The sequence below is a fragment of the Melanostigma gelatinosum genome, assembly GCF_949748355.1.
Source record: "Melanostigma gelatinosum genome assembly, chromosome: 2".
Classification (NCBI taxonomy): domain Eukaryota; kingdom Metazoa; phylum Chordata; class Actinopteri; order Perciformes; family Zoarcidae; genus Melanostigma; species Melanostigma gelatinosum.
Window position 1 is genome coordinate 19,674,797 of NC_136635.1, and position 22,856 is coordinate 19,697,652.

General features: G+C 43.2%; 1 protein-coding gene across 2 annotated transcripts; it reads right to left on the reverse strand.

Annotated features, from left to right (window-relative positions):
- Positions 1 to 902: 902 nt before the first annotated feature.
- ly75 (lymphocyte antigen 75) lies at positions 903 to 22,797 on the reverse strand. Of its 2 annotated transcripts, none has more exons than XM_079284528.1 (35): positions 22,533 to 22,797; positions 21,283 to 21,654; positions 18,980 to 19,147; positions 18,496 to 18,657; positions 17,318 to 17,437; positions 16,460 to 16,600; positions 15,370 to 15,564; positions 15,112 to 15,272; positions 14,823 to 14,930; positions 14,147 to 14,235; positions 13,867 to 14,036; positions 13,396 to 13,595; positions 12,786 to 12,928; positions 12,552 to 12,630; positions 12,168 to 12,239; positions 11,332 to 11,455; positions 11,111 to 11,146; positions 10,835 to 11,004; positions 9,452 to 9,519; positions 9,295 to 9,371; positions 8,673 to 8,809; positions 8,079 to 8,187; positions 7,689 to 7,849; positions 7,390 to 7,519; positions 6,976 to 7,196; positions 6,721 to 6,883; positions 5,551 to 5,712; positions 5,330 to 5,452; positions 5,048 to 5,233; positions 4,709 to 4,932; positions 4,411 to 4,606; positions 4,091 to 4,252; positions 3,873 to 3,989; positions 3,146 to 3,328; positions 903 to 2,474 (listed from the first exon to the last, which is right to left on the reverse strand). In XM_079284528.1, exons 1-35 carry the CDS (start codon positions 22,633 to 22,635, stop codon positions 2,299 to 2,301), a joined length of 5,208 nt encoding a protein of 1,735 aa, XP_079140654.1. In that variant the 5' UTR covers positions 22,636 to 22,797; the 3' UTR covers positions 903 to 2,298. The 2 variants fall into 2 exon arrangements, with proteins under 2 accessions (XP_079140654.1, XP_079140653.1); XM_079284527.1 differs by having other exon boundaries at positions 5,551 to 5,715.
- Between the last annotated feature and the right edge of the window lie 59 nt (positions 22,798 to 22,856).

Sequence of the window (22,856 nt, forward strand, 5' to 3'; positions counted from 1 at the left end):
CGGGCTCGCTACTGATGACGGTTGAACCTCTGCTCTATTCTTTTAACTGGAGATAAATTGCTGCACACAAGTAAGAAGTCTCCACACTTGTAAGGTGCCGACATATTGGCGCCTCTAAATGAGACGTTTCACACCTGCGAGTGAGTCCGATTTGTTCAGCGGTGAAACAAAATGGCAGCCAAGTGCAATTATCACACTGCCTCTAAATGTGTTTAATGGGGATACCCCTGTAATATCCACCCCAAAACATTTTCATGCTAATTTAAATATTGTACAGTGATGTGTAATCTAGACATAATGCAGGTGAATAATGGGAAAAACTTGAGACGCTGACAGCAACGGTGGTCTGAACCGCTGGAATCCGTAAATAAGTTGTCATATGTCCATATACAAATCAGTGGATCCACCGTTCCAGTGGTCTCAATATTTGTAAATCTGTTAAATATTTGCGAGAATTTTTCCACTTAAAATTACATCTCAAAATGACTGTCATTCAATGATGGGGAAATAGGCCCTTTTCACAGCAGCCACTTTGACATGTCATAGCAGGGTTACAACAGGTGTAATTGATCAAAATCATACCGTTCTATTAAGTGTGTCTATGCCATTCCAGTGAGCCAGCATGCACAATACCAGGGCCTTGTAAGCCTAGTAGTATGGAACAGTCAATGGAAGTTGTTTTGCGACAGCGCGAGTCGACGCAACCTCGAGAGACACTTGAGCATTGAGCCATAACTGGCCATCCAAAATATTTCGCAGAATGCAAGATTAGCCGTGGACAGACGCAGAGATGCACACTCACTCACGTACACGCTGGCATGATTACATGATCACCTGGCGTAGATAATAAATACAAATGAAATAATTACAGTGGAAAAAAGGGAAAACGACACGTCTTTGAAGACAGGAAATTTATTTGGAAGGAAACTGTACCTGATTTGAGCTCAGAGATCTGCTTAAGAGTGGTGGTGAAATAAAAAAACAACCCACAGACATTTGGTTTACAATTGATATGAATGGGTTAACAAGCCGTACTGAGGCAGTTCGACAAAGTGAAAGGAAAGCTCAGGCTTTTGACATTCAAAGAACTCAGAGCATCTTTGGTTCATTCTCAGTTATAAAACATATTTACAAAGCATTCACAGCAAAGGCCAGTGCAAACTGAACATCTCTAAAAACTCTCCAAACCTCATTGTGCTTAAATATAGTAGGAACTGTAGCTCCACGACATGTTAAAGTGCGTTCTTGCTCAGTAGTTAAGTGCATAGGAAAGTCAGATCTACATCAACAGACAAGTTATACAAACAAAACAACATGTGGCTAAGACAGTGTCCTACACTTTTAAAACTAAGCAGCAGGACTAAAATATCAGATTCTTCTCTGGCATTATTCATGTATTGACAACTAAAACATCTTAGTAGGTGTTAATACGTTGAGTGGAACTGAAAATCACCTCATCCAGTGGCTTAAACCTATTTCTCCTGAAGTAATGTTAACAGGTAGTCAGTGAGATTCTCATCAATGACAAATGTTTTCTTCTTATTTAAAACAGTCCAACTAAAAATGAAAATGTATTTTCTTGATCCGAGTGCAATCTCTCTCAATCCAGATGGTTTTAATGTGATTTGCTGAAGTTTAGTCTTTAGTTTCTTCCTTTTGCTTGGGGCCATGTGTGGAGCTCTGAAGCTGTTCATCGTGAGGCACATACAACACTCAAGTCAAATGAAAACAGATCTTACTGTGTAGTCAGCTGGACTGGTCTTAATGTATCGATTCATTGTTACCACATGGAAATCAAATCTTCTTAAGTTGAAAAATAAAATCGCATGAGTAATGACACAGACCGTATAAGCTGATAAATGCACGTTATGCTTCTGATCGTTTGGAGCCACGCATACATCAGTGCAATTGAACCCGTTTTAAGGCTGAAAGGGAGTGTTGTGTCGCCTTGAATATTTATGTAAATCAATTTAAATTCTTTTTACAATTTAAAAAAAACAATAAAAAAAGTCATCCCACCAATGTCAATGATCAACATTTACCAGAGAGCATCAGTCCAAGTATTTACATTCGGTATAACAAAAGGACTCGATCTAAAATAACCCAAATTAAGAAACAATTGGCAGAATTTCTAAATTCTCACAATATTTACAGTTTTAAACATAATTGTAGAACGTCTGCAGGCTTAAGCGGCATAAATAAATAATTTAAGAAAAGGGGAAGGCTGCTCTTGCTCAAAAGCACTAAAATGCACGCAAGGCACATCAATACTCCCTGAGGCCGATTCCTTAAGCAAGCTCAGTCAGCGTCCGTTATAATACTGGTGGCGTCTGCGTCGTCAAGGGTCCTCTTGTAGCGTACGGTGGAGGAGAAGCGGCCTCCTCTCTTCTTATAGACGATGAAGCCGACGACTGCCACGAGAGCGAGGACGACCACGAGGAAGAGACCCAACGCCACAGGAGAGCCTCCAGACTCTGAGCACGCAAAAAGTGAAGAGACAGGGAGTGAACAGTCGGTGTGTAGAGGTTTTTGGTCCCATTAAACAAGATGTCATCATGTTTGAGTTCATACAGCTTTTATTTGAGTTCATACTCTGTCAGAAAGACAAACTAAAGAAACGTGTAAAACCTCTACTGTTGTCAGTGAAGTTACATCACGTTTAGAGAAGCTGGAGATTCACTGAAAAACACTCTTATTCTATTTCTTGCTGAGTGAAATGAGAAAATTGATGTCACTCTGATGCCTATAACTAGGTAAATATGACGTAGCAGCCAGATAGCTGAGCTTAGCACAAATACTAGAAACAGTGGGGCACAGCGAGCCAGTTTTTCTCTAAAGCTCACTAATCAACACATTATATCTTGTTTGTTTAATCCTTACAAAAACTGAAGTGTAAAAATGACAATTAGACGTTTTAAGGGTGATTATGTGCCGGACTATTTCTCACCCGGGACCAGCAAACTTCCTGGAGTGTCTGCCAAATGTTTACCTTCAGACAGAGCCCGGCTAGCCATCTACCCCTTTCTAGTCGTCGTGCTAAGCTATGCTAACCGACAATCGTCTCATCTAACTCTGGGCAAGAGAGCGAATACGCACATTTCCCAAATTGTGTAAAATCTTCCTTCAGTGCAGTTGTGATACTCACTTGCTCCGATTTGGCAGACAACACGGCTGTGGCTTGCCTTGCAGCTGACAAGTTTCCAGCTTCCCTCATCTCCCGCCATCATGACGGCACAGTGGGGGCCAGACTTCTTCCCAGTAACCAGGGCCTCAGACTTCCAGTTAGAGTAGGCCAGGGCCGAGCCATCCTGCCAGGATACAGGCTTACCTGAGAGGGAGAACCAGGAGACAATCAGTGGCGAAAGGGAGGAGCACTACCATCGCTGTGTAACAAATAAATAATAAATAATGTGTTTCTAAATACCTGACTTAGTAAACGCACAGATTTATGAAAACAACATTCTTTGGTTTGGCCACTTGGAGCAACAGAACTGAACATACTGATGTAATCACCATTTATTTGTATTTCCATTTCTTCCTTTGTTTTCTTCACATGTAAACAGAAGGTTCAACCACCAGGAATCAGCTGTCAATCCCAAATTCAATTTGATCTCTTTCCTCAGAACACTTGGCTAAATCCTATAAAATGTTTCCTGTTGCTGTAAACATTGAATAAAAACAAGCCTGTATCGTCAATTATCATCACAAACAAACAAAAGAAGCTTGTTTTTCATCTACAAGTCAAACTCTGGAATTATATAGACGAATATAATCATGATTTGAAATGTCTGAAAAGTGCAGATTGGAACTTGTCGTGTTACCGAAATCCTAAACAATGTTTCACTGCCCTGCTTCCATTTCAAAGTGTTTACCTTCAGTATCGACCTCCACGCCGAGCCACACGCGACTGGTGATGAGCGGGTCATCGAACAGGTACTTTGACACAAAGTCGTTCTCTTCTTTGGTTTTTAAGGTCAGTAGTTGAGCATCTGTCAGCAGAAAAACAAACAAAAAAAAAGCAAACTGGTGGACTACAGTTGCCTCAGATGAATACTGATTCCAACCCTTCATACACCAAACACGGACTCACCCATGCTCTGACAGATGCTGCCGGCCTGCTCCATGCTGTACGCGCTGAAGTTGTAGAAGCTCATGTCGAAGGCGTAGCAGTGCTCGTGGTGCTGCACCCACTTGGACACGCCGGTGCTCTGAGGGCAGCGATTGGCCGCTGGGGCCACCTGCATTCTGGCTCCTGATTCATGACAACACAGATACAAGGTGGACGACGGCCAATGTGCCACTACAGCATGAAATGAAGTCGCAAGTAGATGCATGACGCCGTGATGTACAAAGTGATTCAGTGGTGCGAGAGCAATGTGGTTCTGTAGATAAAACAAGGCGATGTCTTACTCTGGGAGGCGGTGGTGATGGTGGTGGTGTAGCAGATGGCTCCGTCCAACAACGTATTGCAGCCGGTCTTCACCCAGGCTCCAGCGGGGGTGACGTAGACACAGCTGGCCTCTAGTTTGTCCGAGCCGGAGTCAGAGATGGTGGCTTTGTAGTCAAATCTCGTTCCATCGGACCACTCGAAGTCTGAGTCACTAGCCTGCACCGGGAGGAGGGAGGGAGAGGGACAGAGAGGGGCCGTTTTGAGCAACAGAAAGAAATCCATATGCACTTGCCCGGAAAACATTTTTTTGCATCTTACATCCTGGTTCGATAGGCCAATCCAGAGCAGGAAGCCGTCCGTCTTGGCAATGAGCTTCACGTGTGCATTGTGCTGGATGTCGTGGACGCTTGCCAGGTGGCCTCCCCTCTGACCGCACTCTTCCAGAGCCTGGTGCCAACTCACTTTTTTGGTCACAATCTCGTAGCTTAAGTTGCCGTAATGTTGGAAATCCTTGGACGACAGGTTGTACTCCTGCTTTGGTTCTTTGGAGCGAAGGATAACAAAACGTGAGATCGTTTTTTTATTTTGTTTTTGAGCGCGGTGCATTTTTCAACAGAATGACACAGAAATGTGAATCATCAAGTGCGATGCACCAACCGTTGTCCAGTTTGCAGGTCACAATGCTCATTTGCTTGAACTCTGCAAATAGGTTTGGGTTCGAGATGAGGAGCCAGTTGCCGTCACCGGTGAGACCAGCCATGAATGGTCCGTCTCCATCTGGTCTGCCATTTGCCCAGTTGGAATATTGAACATTTGTGCCGTCATACCACTTCATCAGGTTATCTACAGCAGAACAGAATTAGCACACACACAGAACCAGTATCAGTGTCGATATGCACAGGCTTAAAAATTGACATAGATGTCTGTGAAAGTATGTACCGTTGTCATCGTTGAACAGCCCCAGCCATACAAATTGGACCAGGTTTTGAAACGGTATGAGTTGCTGCTTAATAAACTCGTTCTCCTCTGAATTTCGGATGGTCAGGATGTCTGCATTTGCATCTGAAACATAAACGCTTAATCATCGGTCTGTTGTTGAAAGATTCATAAGCAAACCAACATGACACGACAACATGTGCCCAGTGTTGTGACATTCTTACGTAGCGTCTTGCAGGTATCCTGAATTTGTCCTTGGTCAAACTGGTCCCATCTGGTGGAGACCAGCTTGAAGGAGTAGCAGTTGTTCTTGAAGGGGATCCAGTTTGGACCATTAATCTTATGGGGGCACTTGACCGCAACATCCTCTGGTGTGACGATGATCTCTACTGTAATCCGTAAATTTACATTTTAGTTTCTAAAGATTAGCGTTTGCAAGAATACGGGCGCATGCCAACAGAGAAGAGATGAGATTGTAAATGTAGATGAAACCAACCACGAGACAAAAAAAATGAAAAGGATGTACAACACAGAGAAGAATGCTTATTTAGAGTACGATTTAAGACACGTGGTGACCGAGCCTTTGAGGCAGTGGCGCCGAGGCTCTGGAATGCTCTGCCTGCAACTCTACGCCTCGCAGATACTGTGAATACTTTTAAGAACCAGCTCAAAACCCACCTTTTTAGGCTGGCGTTTGAGTAAAAACCCATGTCCTAGACCTGCTCTTAAAATATGTTTTAATTTAAATTTAATTCAATTCAATTCAATTCAATTCATTTAATTTAATTTAATTTAATTTCATTATGTAATTTATTGAACCTAGGGTCACATTGTGGTTTTTTTTGTTTTTAAATTTCTGCTGTTAAGCACTTTGTGATGTCATGTCTGTGAAAAGCGCTCTATAAATAAATTTCATTCAAATTTCATTCATTCATTATGTTGAAGTTAGGAAGTCTGCAAGGATTTAAAATAGTTTCAATGTTGACAGAATGAGTGGATACATTTTAAAGATTAAATTAATAAAGAACGATGGTGACAAAAAGTGATTGGAAAAAAGAAATCTGAACCGCTACTCGTATTATTTCACATCATAAAAATGAATAAAGGGTTTCTTTTTTTTTTCTGTAAAACTGTATTCATAACAGAAAACGTGGAACATTCCAGAGCTTCGATTTTATAGACTTACAACTTGATTACAATGGCCAGATCGTGCTTGTGCTTTGTATCGACAGCCAGGCCAAACAGGGAAGCCGTAGCTTTGCATTCAATGTTTCTGCTGGCATCGCCGTAAACCCTTTAAGCCCTTTAAGCCCTGATGTTTCATACACCACCACTCGCAGGCATTCGCTCTATACGAGGAGGTGAAACAGCCGTCTGCGCCGAGCAGTCCGTACCATGTGGTTTGTGGCAGATAGCGCCTCCCAGCTCCTCCTCACACTCTTCGGCTTTCCAGAAGCCGTCGGTGTCCAGGTAGACGCACGAGCCACTGGTGGCGTCGGAAGACCAGCGGCTGAAAACAGTGTGACTGTGGTCGGTCCAACGGTAGTGGATCCCGTCCTGTGCACAAAACCCAAAGAAAATATTCCAAAAGAAGTATCTCGCAAAAGCAGTGCATTCGAATAAAGGCAGCCCTGCCGTGGCACACTTACGTCTTCGCTGAAGAGGCCGATCCACATGGGCTTGCGTGCGCGGCTCACGTGCACGGAGAGGGTGGCTTGCAGGAAGGTGTCGGCCACGCTTGCCAGGTCCATTTTGTTGCTCCTGCACTGCTCTAAGGCCTCGAACCAGGTGAGGTTTTTGTTGAGTATCAAGATGGTGTGGTTGTTCACCTTGAAGCTCTTTGTGGGGACGCGGGGCTCCTCTAGCTTATCTGAAATGAGTAAACCTTGTGTTTTAAGAACATCATGTCACGTGAGAAGTATTTATCTGGGCACTTTATGCCTTTTATTAGAGAGATTACAGGAGAGAGATTAGGGGCGAGAGCATCATTTAAGCATAAGCTTGATTAAGTGAGAGAAATCTGTACAATAAAGTAGTATTCAGTGCGGGAGGTGGTGATTTACCTGCATAGTGTTGGCAAAAGGCCAAATTTTTAAATTGTGTGCAGGACGAATAGTCCCAGGTACCCAGCATGGCAGAATTGGGGTTATTGATCAAAAACACACACAAATCCCGACTGTCCAGATCCCATGTCTGTCAAGCAAGAACACAAAAGTACAGACAAAAATGACATTGTGAATTAAAATGTGGTTAAGACACCAAAAGGCTTTCTCCTACTTTCTTCACACATCTCTCTGAAAGACCTGTAAACAGACAGATGTGTCTCCATTTCAAAAGGGCAGTGAAGGAAAGGAGAACTTACGTTGACTTTTATGTCCCTGTGCATGCCCAGAACCAGGGGGTTAATATTGACGTAGTTAACTGGGGACTGGTCCACCCATTCCGGGTTGCCATGCTTGATTTTCAGACCAATCCATATACTGTCCATGTTTCTCATGCTCGGCAAAATGGTGGTGATGAAGTCTGAAACACACAATTACGGTGCAACAATGACTTGTGTTCAATAGACCATGCGTTTGGACTCTGAGCAACTATCATTTCTTTAGTTGACCGGCTCACATATGAACATTATCAAACATAAAAATATATATTTTACAACAGTTAACAGTGCGTTTGACATCATCGGAGTCATATTGGGCATATTATTAACCTTACCCGTCAAACATAGAGCTAGAACTATAGCCGCCCTCACCTTGCTCCGCCTGATCGGATATAGTGACCAGGGTTCCTCTCACCGACTGGCAATCGTCATTGGCATACTTGAAGGACACAGGCTTCATGCTCGTCATCAATGTGTAGCACTAAAAAAAAGAAGAAGAAACTCCCAAGTTAAATAAAATACACAAAGAGATAAACAATTGGCAGATGCCAAGCTAAATAGTTTGAATGCTACTCCACCCATTTTAACAATTGTTTTTGCATTTGCAACCAACCTAAGTGAGCAATGTGAGAAGAGTTTGATATTCAAAATGTCACTCGGGCAGTAAATATGAATTATATAAACCATAGTTCTTCAAATCCGCTGCCATTTGAAGTTCTTCGACTGCAGCTGTGATGGAAATATCTCAGAAGGAGATCGTCTATGTTGGGCCGTGATTTTGTGGTTGGTGTTAAAGAGCTTCCAGGAGGACTTTCCTTTCAAAGTATGGATGCATTATCATTCAATTATCTCCAACTTTGAACAGTGATTCTGTCTTATTTTAGCGTTGAAGTACACGACCATAAGGACAGTAGTGGATCGGTTTTTTTAGTCTCTTAAAGTGTCGTTGCTGCTGAGCGATCAGACCTTATTTCTGAAGGCCAGAGAGCCATTTCCACAGGGCAGTCCTCCAGGCTGAGGCTCCAGAGGGTTTATCTCCACTGACGTGATGTTGTGTCTCTCGCACACGAAGGACAATTGCTGACGGCAACTGCGCTCATGCTCTGCAAGTTGACATTACGACAGCAAAATGTGTGGATTAGTAAAAGAGACCACGAGCACGATAATGAAATCAAATCAAGTAACAGGATTAAAGCCAGATTGGTTCTTATAAATATTACCTTACTGTTTTACGCTACCGATAACCTTTAAATATTTGAAATGAACAGCTTATAGCTTTACAACCTCTGAAAACTTGGTTTAAAATCTGAAGATTTTCCCTTGAAGGTTAAATATTCATCAGCATTTTGTTCTCACATAGAAGCAGATTGAGAGAAAAGGTTTTCTGGGCCTTTAGATTCATCTGAACCAGGTTTTTATTCAAGTTTCATATTGGCCAAGAAAACAAAGAAATGAGGCTTATTTCAAACTGAAGCCAAATATATAATTAAACTGATTTGAGCTGAAGTCGTTTTCTATCCAATGTGGTAAGTTAAGAAATGTCCGTAACCACACTCGGCTGTAAAGAAACACCGTGACGTTTGCTCACCTGGAAAGAAGTTTTCAGGACTGATGGAGGAGCATCTGCCCAGGAAAGCTGAATGGTAAAAGTACATCTGGGTGTACCTAGAACATACAGTGTTTCAGTCAACATCACACTGTTTGTACAACATGAGCTGTATGTGTGTGGAACTGTACTGGCTTACGACATGGGGAATATCCGTCCAGGCTCTCTCAAGTCGACCCACCAGCTTTGCGTGGGAGAGCTGGACATCTGTTCAAAACACGCAAGCAAAAGCACCACATAATAAAATAATAAACTTTATTAGCTCTTGTCTTAAACAGAGTTTCTAAAATACTTCATACAAAAAAAAATAAATAAAACTTCTCAGGCAGTGATCACGAGTACAGCCGTCAAGCAGGCAAGAAACTACGAACAATAAAAAATAAATCAATTGATGTGGAAATACTCGGCTGTAGTTCTCTTGAGCTCTCCAGAGATTGTGTATTGCACTTCCATCACAAGAGTACGGTCAAAATTCATGCAGAGATGTTCAGTTAATGTCATTAAGATGAAGAGATTAGGGTTTTTTTTGTGGTTAGTTTGGGGGCAGAACTTTGTTCTACTTTATTTTGACTGCTTCCAGCTGTTTTCTCATGAAAGATTGTCAGCTTCCCATGACCAGATGAAAAAGGAAGGAATTTCCCGGTCACCAGGCTCTGCCAATCAAGTACGGATGGAGAAAGAAAAGGGGTAAACAGGGTAACCGCAAAAAAAGAGAGAACAGGAAGACAAGTTTTCACCCTTTTTCCTTTTTAACTGCACAGGCATATTTATGAACTTTAATGCGCCCCAGTTAATTGGCCCTTAATGCACACACAGTTGAATTCATTGAACAAGGCGGTATTATAGGGAAAGGCCCTTTGGCCCGATGACTTCTTTTTCTGGGGACAGACAGGAGGCCTGGATTCTGAGACCGGGGAGTCCCGATAGGAAAGGTAGGAAGCGGCGTGCCCATTTACAATTTTGTAAGTCATCGGAAGCACCTTAAAGTCTGATCTGACATGGATAGGTAGGTAGCCAATGGAGAGAAGCTTAAACTGGTGTAATATGCTCACATTTTCTAGTCTTAGTTAAGTTTGTGAACCATGAGAAGACTTTCAGCACTACTGCCGGCTGTAAAAGTTTAAAAAATACCAACAATGTCTGAGAAATGTGGAACATTGGAAGCTTTGAATGGAGTCTCAAGCTGAAAGTATAGATAAGTAGAGAAAAGCCTGAAAGTGCCCACGTCCTGAGTGCTTGTGTGGTCTGAGTGTCTCACTGCACTAAGTAGCTCATCTCGATCAGCTGTGGCTCATCCAGCTGCTCCGTCAGACAGTCAGTCTCATAAAGATGGAGCTGAGGCGCACCCCTTACAATCCTGTTTCCCAGTTAAACACTAACTCACGTCGCTTACATTTATTGCTCTGTATTTTGGAATTTCTATTGAAGATAATCTTTTCTTGTTACTTGAAGCAGCTAAGCTAAATATATATATTTTTTAAAAGCAGCATTCGAACAAGTCCATCATGGTTTGACCACTTACGTTCTTCAGCTGCTGGTGGATCTGTCTGGCAGCAGTCGAGCTGAGTGGTGCAGCCAGTTTGCTGCCGTTCATACTGCAAAAGAGCGTTGCCTCCTCAAAAGTTAGCTGCGGCTCCTGAACGAACCAAAACTCTGCTCCGTCTATGAAGATAGAGCTCTCATGGTGTGCACCTGCAAAGCATGAAGAGTCATTCTATTAGCAGATCATCTGGGAATAAAAAAAAGAAATTCAGGCCATTCGATTTGAACACAGAAACGGGAAAGATTTGGTCATTACCGGGATTGTACCAGTCTGGGTTCTTTGGCGTCTTTCCTGTTGAAGCATACGATGTGAACAAACAACGAGTTATATCAGAGTGTAACCAAAAACAAACAAACAACGGCATCATATCGGGTTCATGTTGGGAAAATCTTGTTCTTTACCGCAACTCTGTGGATCACAAAAGTACAGTAACATTACAAATCTCTGTATTTCGGCAGTCTTGATGAGAGTCTTACCGCGGGGTAGTTGGCAGACCCACTCCAGCCTGGCGTCACAGTGGAACGGTATGGCGTAGAACGGTGTGAGGGGCAAGTCGTGCAGCAGAAACACAAACAGGTGTTTCAAGGTGCTCTTCGATGTCTAACAGGGAAATAGATTGTTTGAATGTCATCGTGAAAGAAACATACGAGAAAAAGCCGTTTCATGTGTGTGACATCGCAGATCTGGTTGCTCCCTGCGGTTATAGTGTAAGAAAGGACGTCTGGAGATAGAGAGTCAGATTAAGCTTGTACAGTATAGGTAACCACATCTAACCACACTCAAATAAATATTTAAAAAAAGCATGCGTACAGAAAAGGTAAGAAAGAGATTATACATTTAAAATACATAAGTGGTAGGGGTGTAACGGTTCACAAAATCCACGGTTCGGTACAATACAGTGGAGCCACGGTTCGGTACTTTCGGTACAGTAGAAAACTATAAATGCCAGAGAAATGTACTTGACTTTAAAATATATTTATTCATTACAACTAACATAAAGTTATTCTTTGACTTTGAACAATGATGGAACTATACCTGAGTGACTCATCTTCTGGGGTGTCTTCTTAGCAACACATAAGCATAAAAAACAAAAACTGCTCCTTAATGTCATGTAGTATTGTTACTTACATCTTGCAAAAGAGATTTTTAATCTCAATGGGACTACCTGGTTAAATAAAGGTTTTAAATTTTTTTAAATTCAAACGTGTTCGGTTCGTCATGCGTACCGAACCGTGAGCCTCGTACCGAACGGTTCAATACAAATACGCGTATCGTTACACCCCTAATAAGTGGGTATGGAGATGGAGCTCACCTTGAATGCAGTGCAGTCCCGACTGTATGCATCATCCTCATGGAAGTCTTGGTGTAAAATATCCATCGAAACCTGTTAAATGAAATGAACAGACTAATTACTCATAAATAAATACAATACAGTGCAATAAGTATATCCAAGCCAGATGTGTTGTGTTTGAGATTAATAAAGGTTTATAAAGTAATATAATCCAGCACTGATATCATCTTCTTATCGTTTTCATTATACTTTGATTTGGTCCATGAATTTTTGTCAAATTCCCTTTCTTGACATAAAGGTTATTACCATTATCAACATGTTCATTGGTGAAAGAATATTTGTTGAAAAAACTCCAAATGACATCACTGAAAAATAAGTCTTGTATAATATGTCTGTCATACTCACAGGCTGACCGTTGCTCCACTGCCAAGAGCGATCGGCTGGGTTTCGTCTGTTCAGGCCAACCCAGAAGTAGCGATCATTACTGCAACAACAACACCAGAGCAAACCAACCATCACTCCTGACACTAAATGAATCCTCTTTCAAAGAAACAAAAAAGAGACGTTGCCATTTCTGTTTTGAGACGCAGCAGTATAAAGCAATGCGTACGGGACGTGTGCGTGCATGTGTGTGTATACCTGATGGTGTCTCTCAGGATGCTGTGCAGGGCCCTCATCTCATAATTGCTGGTGAAGCTGGGCAGGTTGGCTCCCAGAGCCTGACAGAAGCGCTCAGCTTCCTCCCAGGAGCGCTTCCGGCTCAGCCTCTCCTCGTGGAACGCCTGACGAGGCGAAACAACAATTTACGACGGCTACTTAAAACCGTGACAGTGAAGCAACAGACTGGATCGTACAAGAACGCCTGTCAGATAATGTAATATAGAGTCTAATAACTATCAACAAGAAAGCCATTGTTTGGATTGCGTCCAATGCAAAAGCAGCTTCAGTAATAGATACTTAAGATTTACTTCATACTAAACGACATAGTTCTTCGTTTGTTCCCAGAATTATGTAAATAGTTTACAATCGATACATTAGAAACAAAAATATAATTTTCTTTATTCCACGCATTCTTCGCTCTTATCCCAAAATTGCTGCCTACATTACCCACAAGGCAACTTGACCACCGACGGCTCGGTTGGAGAGTCAACAGTGTTATGCTAGTAGCACCTAATGTAGCCTGGAGCCATAGCCTGAAGCAGATGTGAGGAAGTCTTGTTCAGACACAGACAGACACACACACACACACCTTGTAGCAGTATTTGGTGTTTGGTCTGGACACCCATCCATCAGGACAGGTTGCGTTGGGGTTGGGCTCTGGTTCTGGGGGTGGAGGTGGACTGAGGTCTGTTCTACAAATGGTACCGGCCTTAAAAATGGTACAGTTCTTCACCTCCCACTTGCCCAGGGGCTTTGCGGTAGAAATCACTGCACAGCCTCCATCCTGGTCTGAAATACACATGTGAATGTATCACAAAGAAGTTAATTAAATCTAATGTGCAAAATTGCTAATAGTTATTTTTTGCATTCGTAAATCAGTAAATCTGAACCTCCACACTAGAAGAAACCACCATAATCTGGAGAGAGGTTCAGAATGAAATGCAGCACATTAACACTAAACATTCTTAACCAGAGTCTGTGGTCACATGGCTTCTCCTCCGGTCTCGTGCTATTCCTGCATAAGACACACCGAGTGGAGCAGAAGTGGCTTTTTACTAACCTGGTTCGAACCAGCCCCAGTTGGTGTATGTCACCACACCCGGGGACCCATCCTGGCTCAGCCACTGGTACTCCCCTGTGTTCTTAGTGTCCTGCAGCCCGATCCAAAAATGCTGAGGTTCCACGCTGATCTGCTTTCTAAGTAGACGACTGATAAAGGCCTGCTCGAACCTGGAAAGAACAGCCGAACATGAGCATACCAGGTATTGCCGGTGGGTGTCAGCGTGTGCTTTAAAAAAAAAAAAAAAAAAAAACATTTTTAAACCGAGCAGCTCTCCTACCTGTTTCTTATAGTGACGTTGCATCGATCTTTGAAGGACACTTGATTGGTGTTCACTTGATAACAGGAGTTGCCGTGTCTCCTCCAACCCTGAGGGATTGACATTCAAATCACAAGCAGACACGTGTCACTTTCATGCTTAGTCCCAGTTCTCATACACACCCCGTCCCTGCCAATGGGACTGTATCGGGAACACAAAGATCAGTATTCAGAAAAGGATCGTTTTGTTTGTGCAGTCACACATTTCTCATTGTCTGGCATCAGCTTGTAACACAGCTGCAGATCTGCCTTTATAACCTGGCCTTGGGAGCAAGTAACCGTTAAAATACACACTTGCATGGCTACTCTACTCTGTTTCAAAATGTTATGATGATAACTGACGTATGCGCACAGCTCAAGCACAAGATGTTCATGTGTGGAAGGACAGATATCACTTCCACGCAAACATGGACGCGAATAAACAAAAAAAAAACGGATCAAGTTTGCCCAAAAATTCATCTGCGGAAATAAACCACAATGTTTAGCATTAAGGCTTGTAATTTGCACGTAGTCTTTGAGCCCTGGAACTAAATTACATGTCAGTTTGCAATAAAAAAAAAATAAAAAAAGTAAAAGGTAACGCAGAACACTGCAGGCTTCACCATGGGAAGGCAGGTCACGTAGTAGACAATACTCACATCCTCAAAGCGGCATCCGGGCTGTGCTGCCGATTCATTGACTTCTCCTTTCTTCTGACACATGAAAGGTAGCCTCTTTGTGCAGTCGCCGACCCGCCAACCATGATGCTGTGGAGCACGGACACAGGCCTCGTATAAACAAACTTCAACAGCAGATCGCGAGGGGACAAAAACAACGCCTTGGTAGGACACACACTCCCCACACAGGCCGAACACAAAAGACTGAATGCAGTGGGTGGGGTTGCACAAAACACTGAGACACACACACCACACACACACACACACGCACCTCTCCAGCGTAGAAGACACAGCTGGTATCTAAAGCGGGCTGGAGTGGCTGGTTTTGGTCCCAGTAGGTGAAGGTGACGGGTGCCCTGTCCATCCACTTGAAGACAGTGGGGTTCATGCCGTCACCGATCAGACCGATCCAGACGTCCAAAAACTTGCCGTCTGATGAGCCACAACAAACATAAGAACATCGAATCGTCAAAGCAGGGGTCTGGCTGGAGAACATTTAGATTTATATTTTTTTTATTTTTTTATTTACCTGCATGGAAATTAGTGCTGATCATCTCCTTGCTGTCAACGGAGTGGAGGCTGGCCAGAGAGCCTCCCTCCGTGAGGTTACAGTGCATCAGGGCATCTGTAAAGCTTTGAGGCGTGTCCTTCACCAACTTGTAGCACCAGCCATTCCACGGGACCCAACCGTCTGCGCACAGTGTTTCGCTATAGACAAAAGATTCTGTAAAGAAGGACCGAGACACACGGAGGCCGTGAGGGAGAGTCAGGTCAATTTCATTTGTATATCCCACAAATCTGACTCAGAAGGGATTTATGATCTGCAACTGAGACAAATGTGCAAAAGAGCCATAGCTATCATATGCACATATGAAGGAAGGTGAAAGAGAGAACTGACACGATATGAGAAGAGAAAAACTACAGGTGGAGATATGCACCTAATATGCTGGTTTATTCTGCCGTTAAAACCCCACGTAGACGACAAAGAAGAAGAAGCAAAACAACAGCATCAACGGTCCATTCGTCCGTCAGTTGGTTCAAAGCAGACACTTTGGTTATGTTGCATGTATTGTGACACTATGAGCTGTTTGAAGCTTCTAGATATGTAGCCTTGTTTTTAGCCAACAGCTACTACAAAGTATTGGAAGGACTGCCATGAAATTTGCAAAACGCATTCATGATCCCCAGAGGCTTAATTCTAATGATGTTGGTGTTCCCCTGACTTTTCCTCCAGTGCCACCACGAGGCTCATATTTGTGGCTTTGAGTGAAATGTCTTCAACTAATGGATTGAATTTGCACAGACATTCATGTCCAACAAACTGTGGTGACCACTTGACTTTTTTCATATGTCAAACACCTGCAAAGCTAATGACATTCCGCTGCAGCCGTACTTTGCGTTTGGCACCGAGTAGCACATGTTAGCATGCTAGGTGGTGAACAAGGTAAACATTAGACCTGCTTAACATCAGCACGTCAGCATGCATTTAGCTCAAAGCACAGCTGCGCCTGAAGTACAGCCTCACAGAGCCGCTGGCATGGCTGTGGACGCTTAGTCTTCTTCAAACAGGATTCAGGAGGAAATGGAAGTGCAGACAGCGAGGGCAGCAGCTAACCTACCTGTTGCTGCCTCGCCAGAGGCATTGACACTCTTCTTGCAGATGTACGGCAGCATTTTGTTGCACGCCTCAGACTCATAGCTCTGTTTGGAGTTCAGGACCCCACAGTCCGAATCAGAAATCATGGAGGTGGATGGCATTCCTGTCAAACACACACAAATACAAGTCACACACTGGCCGTGATAGCGGAGCAGAGGAGTGGCATTTAAGTTATTTTCAAGGTTCCGCTTATCAACTGTGTTGTCGCACAGAGAGGTGAAATAAAGGGATTGTCGCAATAACGGTTCAACACAGTGACACGTCGCAAATTACAGCAAGCACTAAGAGCTCATATCAGCAGAGGGCCAGATGGCTGCAGTATCGTCGACGTTCACACTGCAGCTTAAGAACAACATCTTCCCTTTGAGAAGAGAAAAAAAAACAAACAGCAAACATATTACAATAGCTGGAAGGCTTTATAAAGCCTTCCATTCAGTACTATTAATGAGTTCTTCAGCGACAGTGGCAACCCCAACGCCACACTGTGTCCGAAAAAACAGGCACAATGAGCTTCTTTGCAACACTGGCCGCATTGTTCCTCTGACTGACACAAAGTCTCAGTTTATATTAGAGCAGCGACAACAGCACATCACGACAGCACTAGCGGTGCGGTGTGCTAGATGGAGCAGGTGTTTTTCAGCCGGAAAATCTTTCTATTTCTAGCCGAACCGTTGAGCTTTATCGACTCATTCTTCACCACTTTTAGATCAACGTGTGTTTACATGTCATTTATATAAATATTCTTCAGAAATGGGACAAAGATTAGAACACGAGGGAAAGACAATTTTTTTTTGTATATTTTTTTTGAAACCACGTTCACCTGTTTCCCAGCGCAGGGTCGATAGAGGGGAACCATCCGACCACTGCCAGCCGTGAGAAGTGTCTAGCTGGTGCAGGCCGATCCACATCCTCTCAGGCATTCTGTCAAGACCGTCCAACACTGCACAGTGCAACGCAGGAGCACACAGGACAGGACAGGACAGGACAGGACACGCATACATACAAAAACAAAAAGTCTGAGATAACACCAAGCATCGAGATCATTTGGGATTGTGAAAACAACAAACACGGGGCTAAACAGTCAGTTGATTCAGAAGGAGAGCGAGGAGAAGTGGTGCTGCACCAGTTCCCTTGATGTGGTTTTCAACTTCCCGACAAAAGAAAAAAAAAAAGAAGTTTGTAGCACCAGTGTCACAGATACTATGAAGCCGTTGCAACATCTGCGCTCTCCAGTGTCTGACAGCATTAACTTAAGAGCGCAAGATAATCTGGATGCAAGACATAACCAAACTCCACAAATGTTTGAAAGAAAAGAGTTGACAAATACCTCTAAAGAAGACATTAAGGGCTGAAATGCATCCTTGAGCCTTCGAGACTGTTTATGTTACTTTTTACTTTTTTTTTAAACATTCGTCTGAACTCGTCTAAATGGTTTTCAGCTGATGTATCATAGGCATGACCAACCGCATGACGACCAAGGTTTTGATAAAAGAAGAACCGACAAACAGATGAAGAAGAAATAGCAGAAGAGGTAGAAAAGCATCCACACTCGCAGCATCTGTAAGTCGTGTCAGGTGCAGCCTGGTGTGACACAAACAGTCATTTGGCATTTGGGCAGTGAGTGAAAGAGATGCAGATGTATTTTAGATCTCTTTCGGTTTTGTTTCTTGAAATAGTTTGTTAACTTTCAAAGATCTCAAACGGTATAATTAGAGCTTCTGGGCTTTGAGAGACGTCAGCTGATACATTTAGAAAAGGATTTATTTGTAGTTTGTTTTCCTTTTAAAGTCAACAAAACTGCTGCTAACTTTAATTATTTTGTATTAGTTTTTATAATCATACATGTTATGAATGCTGGGAAGCATTCCTCTCACATCAGAGCATTTGATTGTAACGAGAAGTCCATAACTTTGACTACGTTGTGCATTGGATTTCTGTCAGCTGATAGGTGGAGGAGAAACAAGAACAGGAGAAGAAGAAGAAGTAACTGGGTCTCACAGGTTTTGGAGTAGAGATCGTCGAGCTCGGACACACTCAGCAGGTCAGCTCCCTGACTGCGACATGAATCCAGAGCTTCCTGCCAGGTCACCGTGGCACTGGAGACAAACTCATAGCAGGAATCCCCCTCCGGCCCGGCAAACAGAGTCTGGCAACCCTCCTCTGCAAGGGTCAAAGAGATGCCATCAGTGTGAGCGTGAGAGTCTTAAGTGTGCCATTTTGTTGATGCCGGATGTAATCTAACAGGCTTTATTGCAGAGGAAAATAGATTTGTGACCTATAGCTATTAGCAGACATTTTAGAAAACATCCAGGCATGCAGCGGACATTGAGACAAATATAGATTCTCTCACAGTAATGCCAACATTAAACATACCGGTATATAAAGGGCTGCCAAATGTCTCCATTAGAAGTGGAGTAAAAGGGACAAAAATTGTGAAACTCATGATTATGTTTTTTGTTTTTTTAAGTATTGAAGAACATGCCAGGTGTTAGACAGTATCCTTTTTTCTGGTCTTGGTCCGACGTGGTTGCACACCAGGACATTCCGGGGAAATTCGCATCCGGGAGGCACCCGTGATGCCAGCTGCCGTTGTGTTTGAAGGGGAACTCACAGGGAGAGCCGGCAGAGTTCCCGCCGGTGGTGTGGACGACTGCACCGAGAGGAGAGGGGAGCAAAGAGCAAAGTCAAAGACCTTTTACGAGCCTCTGGTAATTGTGTCGCCCAAAACAAATGCGGTGTCTCGTAGCGTGCACACCAAAACCACTTCCTCTTTTTCTTCTTAAGAACACACGGTGCAGCAAAATAAACTAGGGTGAGATGAAAGTCTTCCTTTGGAAACATGGTTGGACCACATATGTGGACAGGAAGTGGTTCATTTGCAGTCAACGGATCCACAAACACAGAAAACCGTTCGACACAGTTGAGCGTAGGGCTGGGCGATATGGCCTAAAAAAAAAATCTCCGATTTTTTTACAAAAAATCCGATTCACGATTTAAATCGATTTTTTTCCCCCACAAATTTTTGCAGATGACAGAAGCTGTTGAAAACAATTTTTTATTTTATTTTGTGATGATTTTCCCTCGTAGGTTGATAAAAATAAAGTGCAAACAAAACCTGAACATTGTAGAAAGGTGCCTGTAGTATACAAAAAGTATTTGGTCACTCTTTTGTTTCCCTGAATCATTTAAATATAAAATTAAATTAAACATAACATTAAATGGCATTAAATAGTAGCCTTCCATTGTAAACAACTGTGCAAATGTAACTTTTTACAGTAAGCTTTTCTAACTGAATACACTGATACAAACACAGCATGAAATAAAATGTATGTGACCCTTTAACATTCACATTTTCAAAAGTGCAACATCTGATCTAACATCAACATAACATATTTTGCACAGTAAATAAGTGCATGTAAACAAAATCAAGTGCATTCACAACATAACCAACAGTATTAAACAGTAGTGCATGTTTTTTCTAAATATTTTTTGCCAGGAAGACAGCGTCGCTTGTGCTCCCGCGGTCCTGCTCCCTCCTCAGGGTGCAACGCTTCTCCCACTCGGCGGCATGCCTCTGTTTGAGGCTGTTTGTTCTGTGTCAGATGACACGAACCCGAACCATTTCCAGACCACCGAAGACACATTCTTCCCTCTCTTAAGAACGAGAGCTTCACTGCTGGCCGCCATTGTTTTCGTTTGTAAACAATGCGCGCGCACTCAACTACGGGAACCCAACGGGGGGGGGAGGGTGGGGGCGATTTTCTCGATTTTCAATAAAACACATCGCCTTAAAGCACACATTCGAATTAATCGATTAAATCGATTTATCGCCCAGCCCTAGTTGAGCGTTGTATTTTTGCAAATGTAAAAGGATGCAACACTCCATCCAACACTGACAGTAGGTTTCTACATCGGCACCTCACCCTAAACTTACATCAGAGCCTGTATTTTGGGAAGTAAAATGAATGGCTGTGAGCAAGGAGATATAAGTATGAGTGTATTATAAAGAAGTAACAAGTGAGGAAAATAAGAAAAGAAAATTGGCTCTTGAATGCATCTTCGTGCCAGTCTAGATCCTCTACATTTGTGTTTTTTTATATTCATGTGTCGTTATAAAGAAAGCATGTACCACTCCCACTTGCATTCTGGGTCCTATGGATATACATCTAAAGTGATACCTTTAACAGTGCTTTTATACAGTAATACACAGGAAACATACACGTACTGTACATTCCAACAGTTCTAACTCATTTGTTACGGTGTAGTCGTTTGACCACATGTGCCCCAACAGAGCCACGCAGGGAGCACTACCCACGAAACAAAAGTGAAAGTCAGCTTTTATCTGCGCCACAGACCTAGATATGCACAATCGTTAAGCACACCCGAAAGAATCCCCACAAAGATCCACACAGTTTTGAAACAGAGACGCTCGGGTTCCAGAAGAAGTCTTATTCCTTAACCTGGAATTTGACTGACTGTGTTGTCCCGCAGCACAAAGGAGTAATGATTGCTAGGAATGAAGACAACCAACCAGTCAGGTTCTGTTAAAAATTCCCAACAGCCTGTTTGGTCATGTGAAAGGAACACCTGTTTATACATACGAGGGTGTAGCATTATCACAAGATTGAATTGCGGAGGTTTGTCTTCCATTAAAAACAAACTACACTCCTTTCATTTGTTGACTGATCATTCCCTCAAGCGTTGGTCCACCCTCAGAGCTCAGAGATAATGGACGACAAAAAAAGCACTTTTCTCTCAGATAAGACGAGGGGAAACCACACTCACCGTGGTACAGCCGCTGGCAGATGTTGTCCTGGGATGCTCCTCTTACCCACGTGTCATTAGGGTCCCGTTTGGTGGCAACTTTGCCGTCGCTGACCGACAGGCCCATTTGGTAAACGGTGAAAACGGCCCCGTCCAGGCAGCGCCACCACAGCAGGATGTTGGCGCCACAGTCAACCAGGGACAACGTCTTGGACTGCACGTCCAGCGCCAAGCAGAGGGACGTGGCCACGTGGAAGAGCCGGTGGCCTGAGCCCCACTTCCACAGCTGGGACCTGCCGTTTGGGTCGCAGGGGGCGAGACTCAGGTTTGCCGAGGCCCCTACATCCAGACACATGCCCGTGCTCGAGTGTTGGATGGTGAACGCATCCTCGTCTGTGGTGATGGGACGAACAAAGAAACAATGACAAATCACTAATACAAATATGTGATACAAAATGGCTAAAATTACTTACAAATTACAGTGGCTACAATTTAGTTCATTGCGATCATTTCCTCTGTACTTTTGGGGAGACATTTGGGAGATTTTAGCAGAAATGAACACATTATATCTGGGCAAAATCCAAAAATGTATAACACAGGAGGATTATCTCTTTAAAAAACGTTTAGCTGCTCGCAAGAAGGCCATCAGAAATACATTTATACAGGAAAAACCCCCAATGAAATAAACAATATGGAGATGAAAATGACGGTAATAGTGGAATAAATTGGCAGGATCCATACAGCATAGTGCAGTATCTATATTATGGATGATCACAGCTAAATATGAAACAGATATTCGCATACAGTGCCCTACCCACACAGGCCTTCTAAAAACAGAAAGGAAACAATATCATGTTGCAGCTTCACTGTATTGTATTACAGACACTCAGGGTTCTTTGCATTGAGCAGTAGCTTAGCCTCCATACTATGAGAGCTGTTTACAGATGTGCATGACTTACTACCAGGGGGAGGGGGAGGGATGAGTATGCAATTTGTTTGAGCTGTCAGATTATGTGAAGGCAATAAACTGACTGGGGGATGGGAGCAATATGTCAAACTACGAACGAATAAAACTCAACGCTGCTTCTTGTATCTGGCTCCTCTTGTTGTACTCTAGCAGGTTTGAGGCTATTGTCCTCGGATTCATGTCGCGCGTCTGCGTTAGTCGAGCTAAATCTAAACCCCGGGACGAACCGAAACGGCGCGTCCAGGGTTGAAAAGTGAGACAGAAAATAAAAACAAAGTGTCGGGAGCTCGAGGTAGCTACTTACCGAAACCTCCGACGTTAGTTGGTGAGCAAGTTCCCAAGAAAACAAATGTCCCCAACACAGTCAACAAACAAAGGCAAAGTGTCGCTTTGGACATGTTCGGCATGGTGACGGCAGAGTCTTTTTGTTGGATTCATAAAGAATAAGTCCTCTCCGGAGAGTTGAACTGTGAATATAGGCCGATCGATGACTCAACTCCAAGCCCCAAGTGATCAGATAACTAGGTTAACCTGACGCTAACCCGGTTCTACCAACTGTCAGCTGCGTTACCCAGAGTCCCGCTCCGACGACGCCATCAAGCTAGCGCGAGCCACAAAGGAAGAAGAG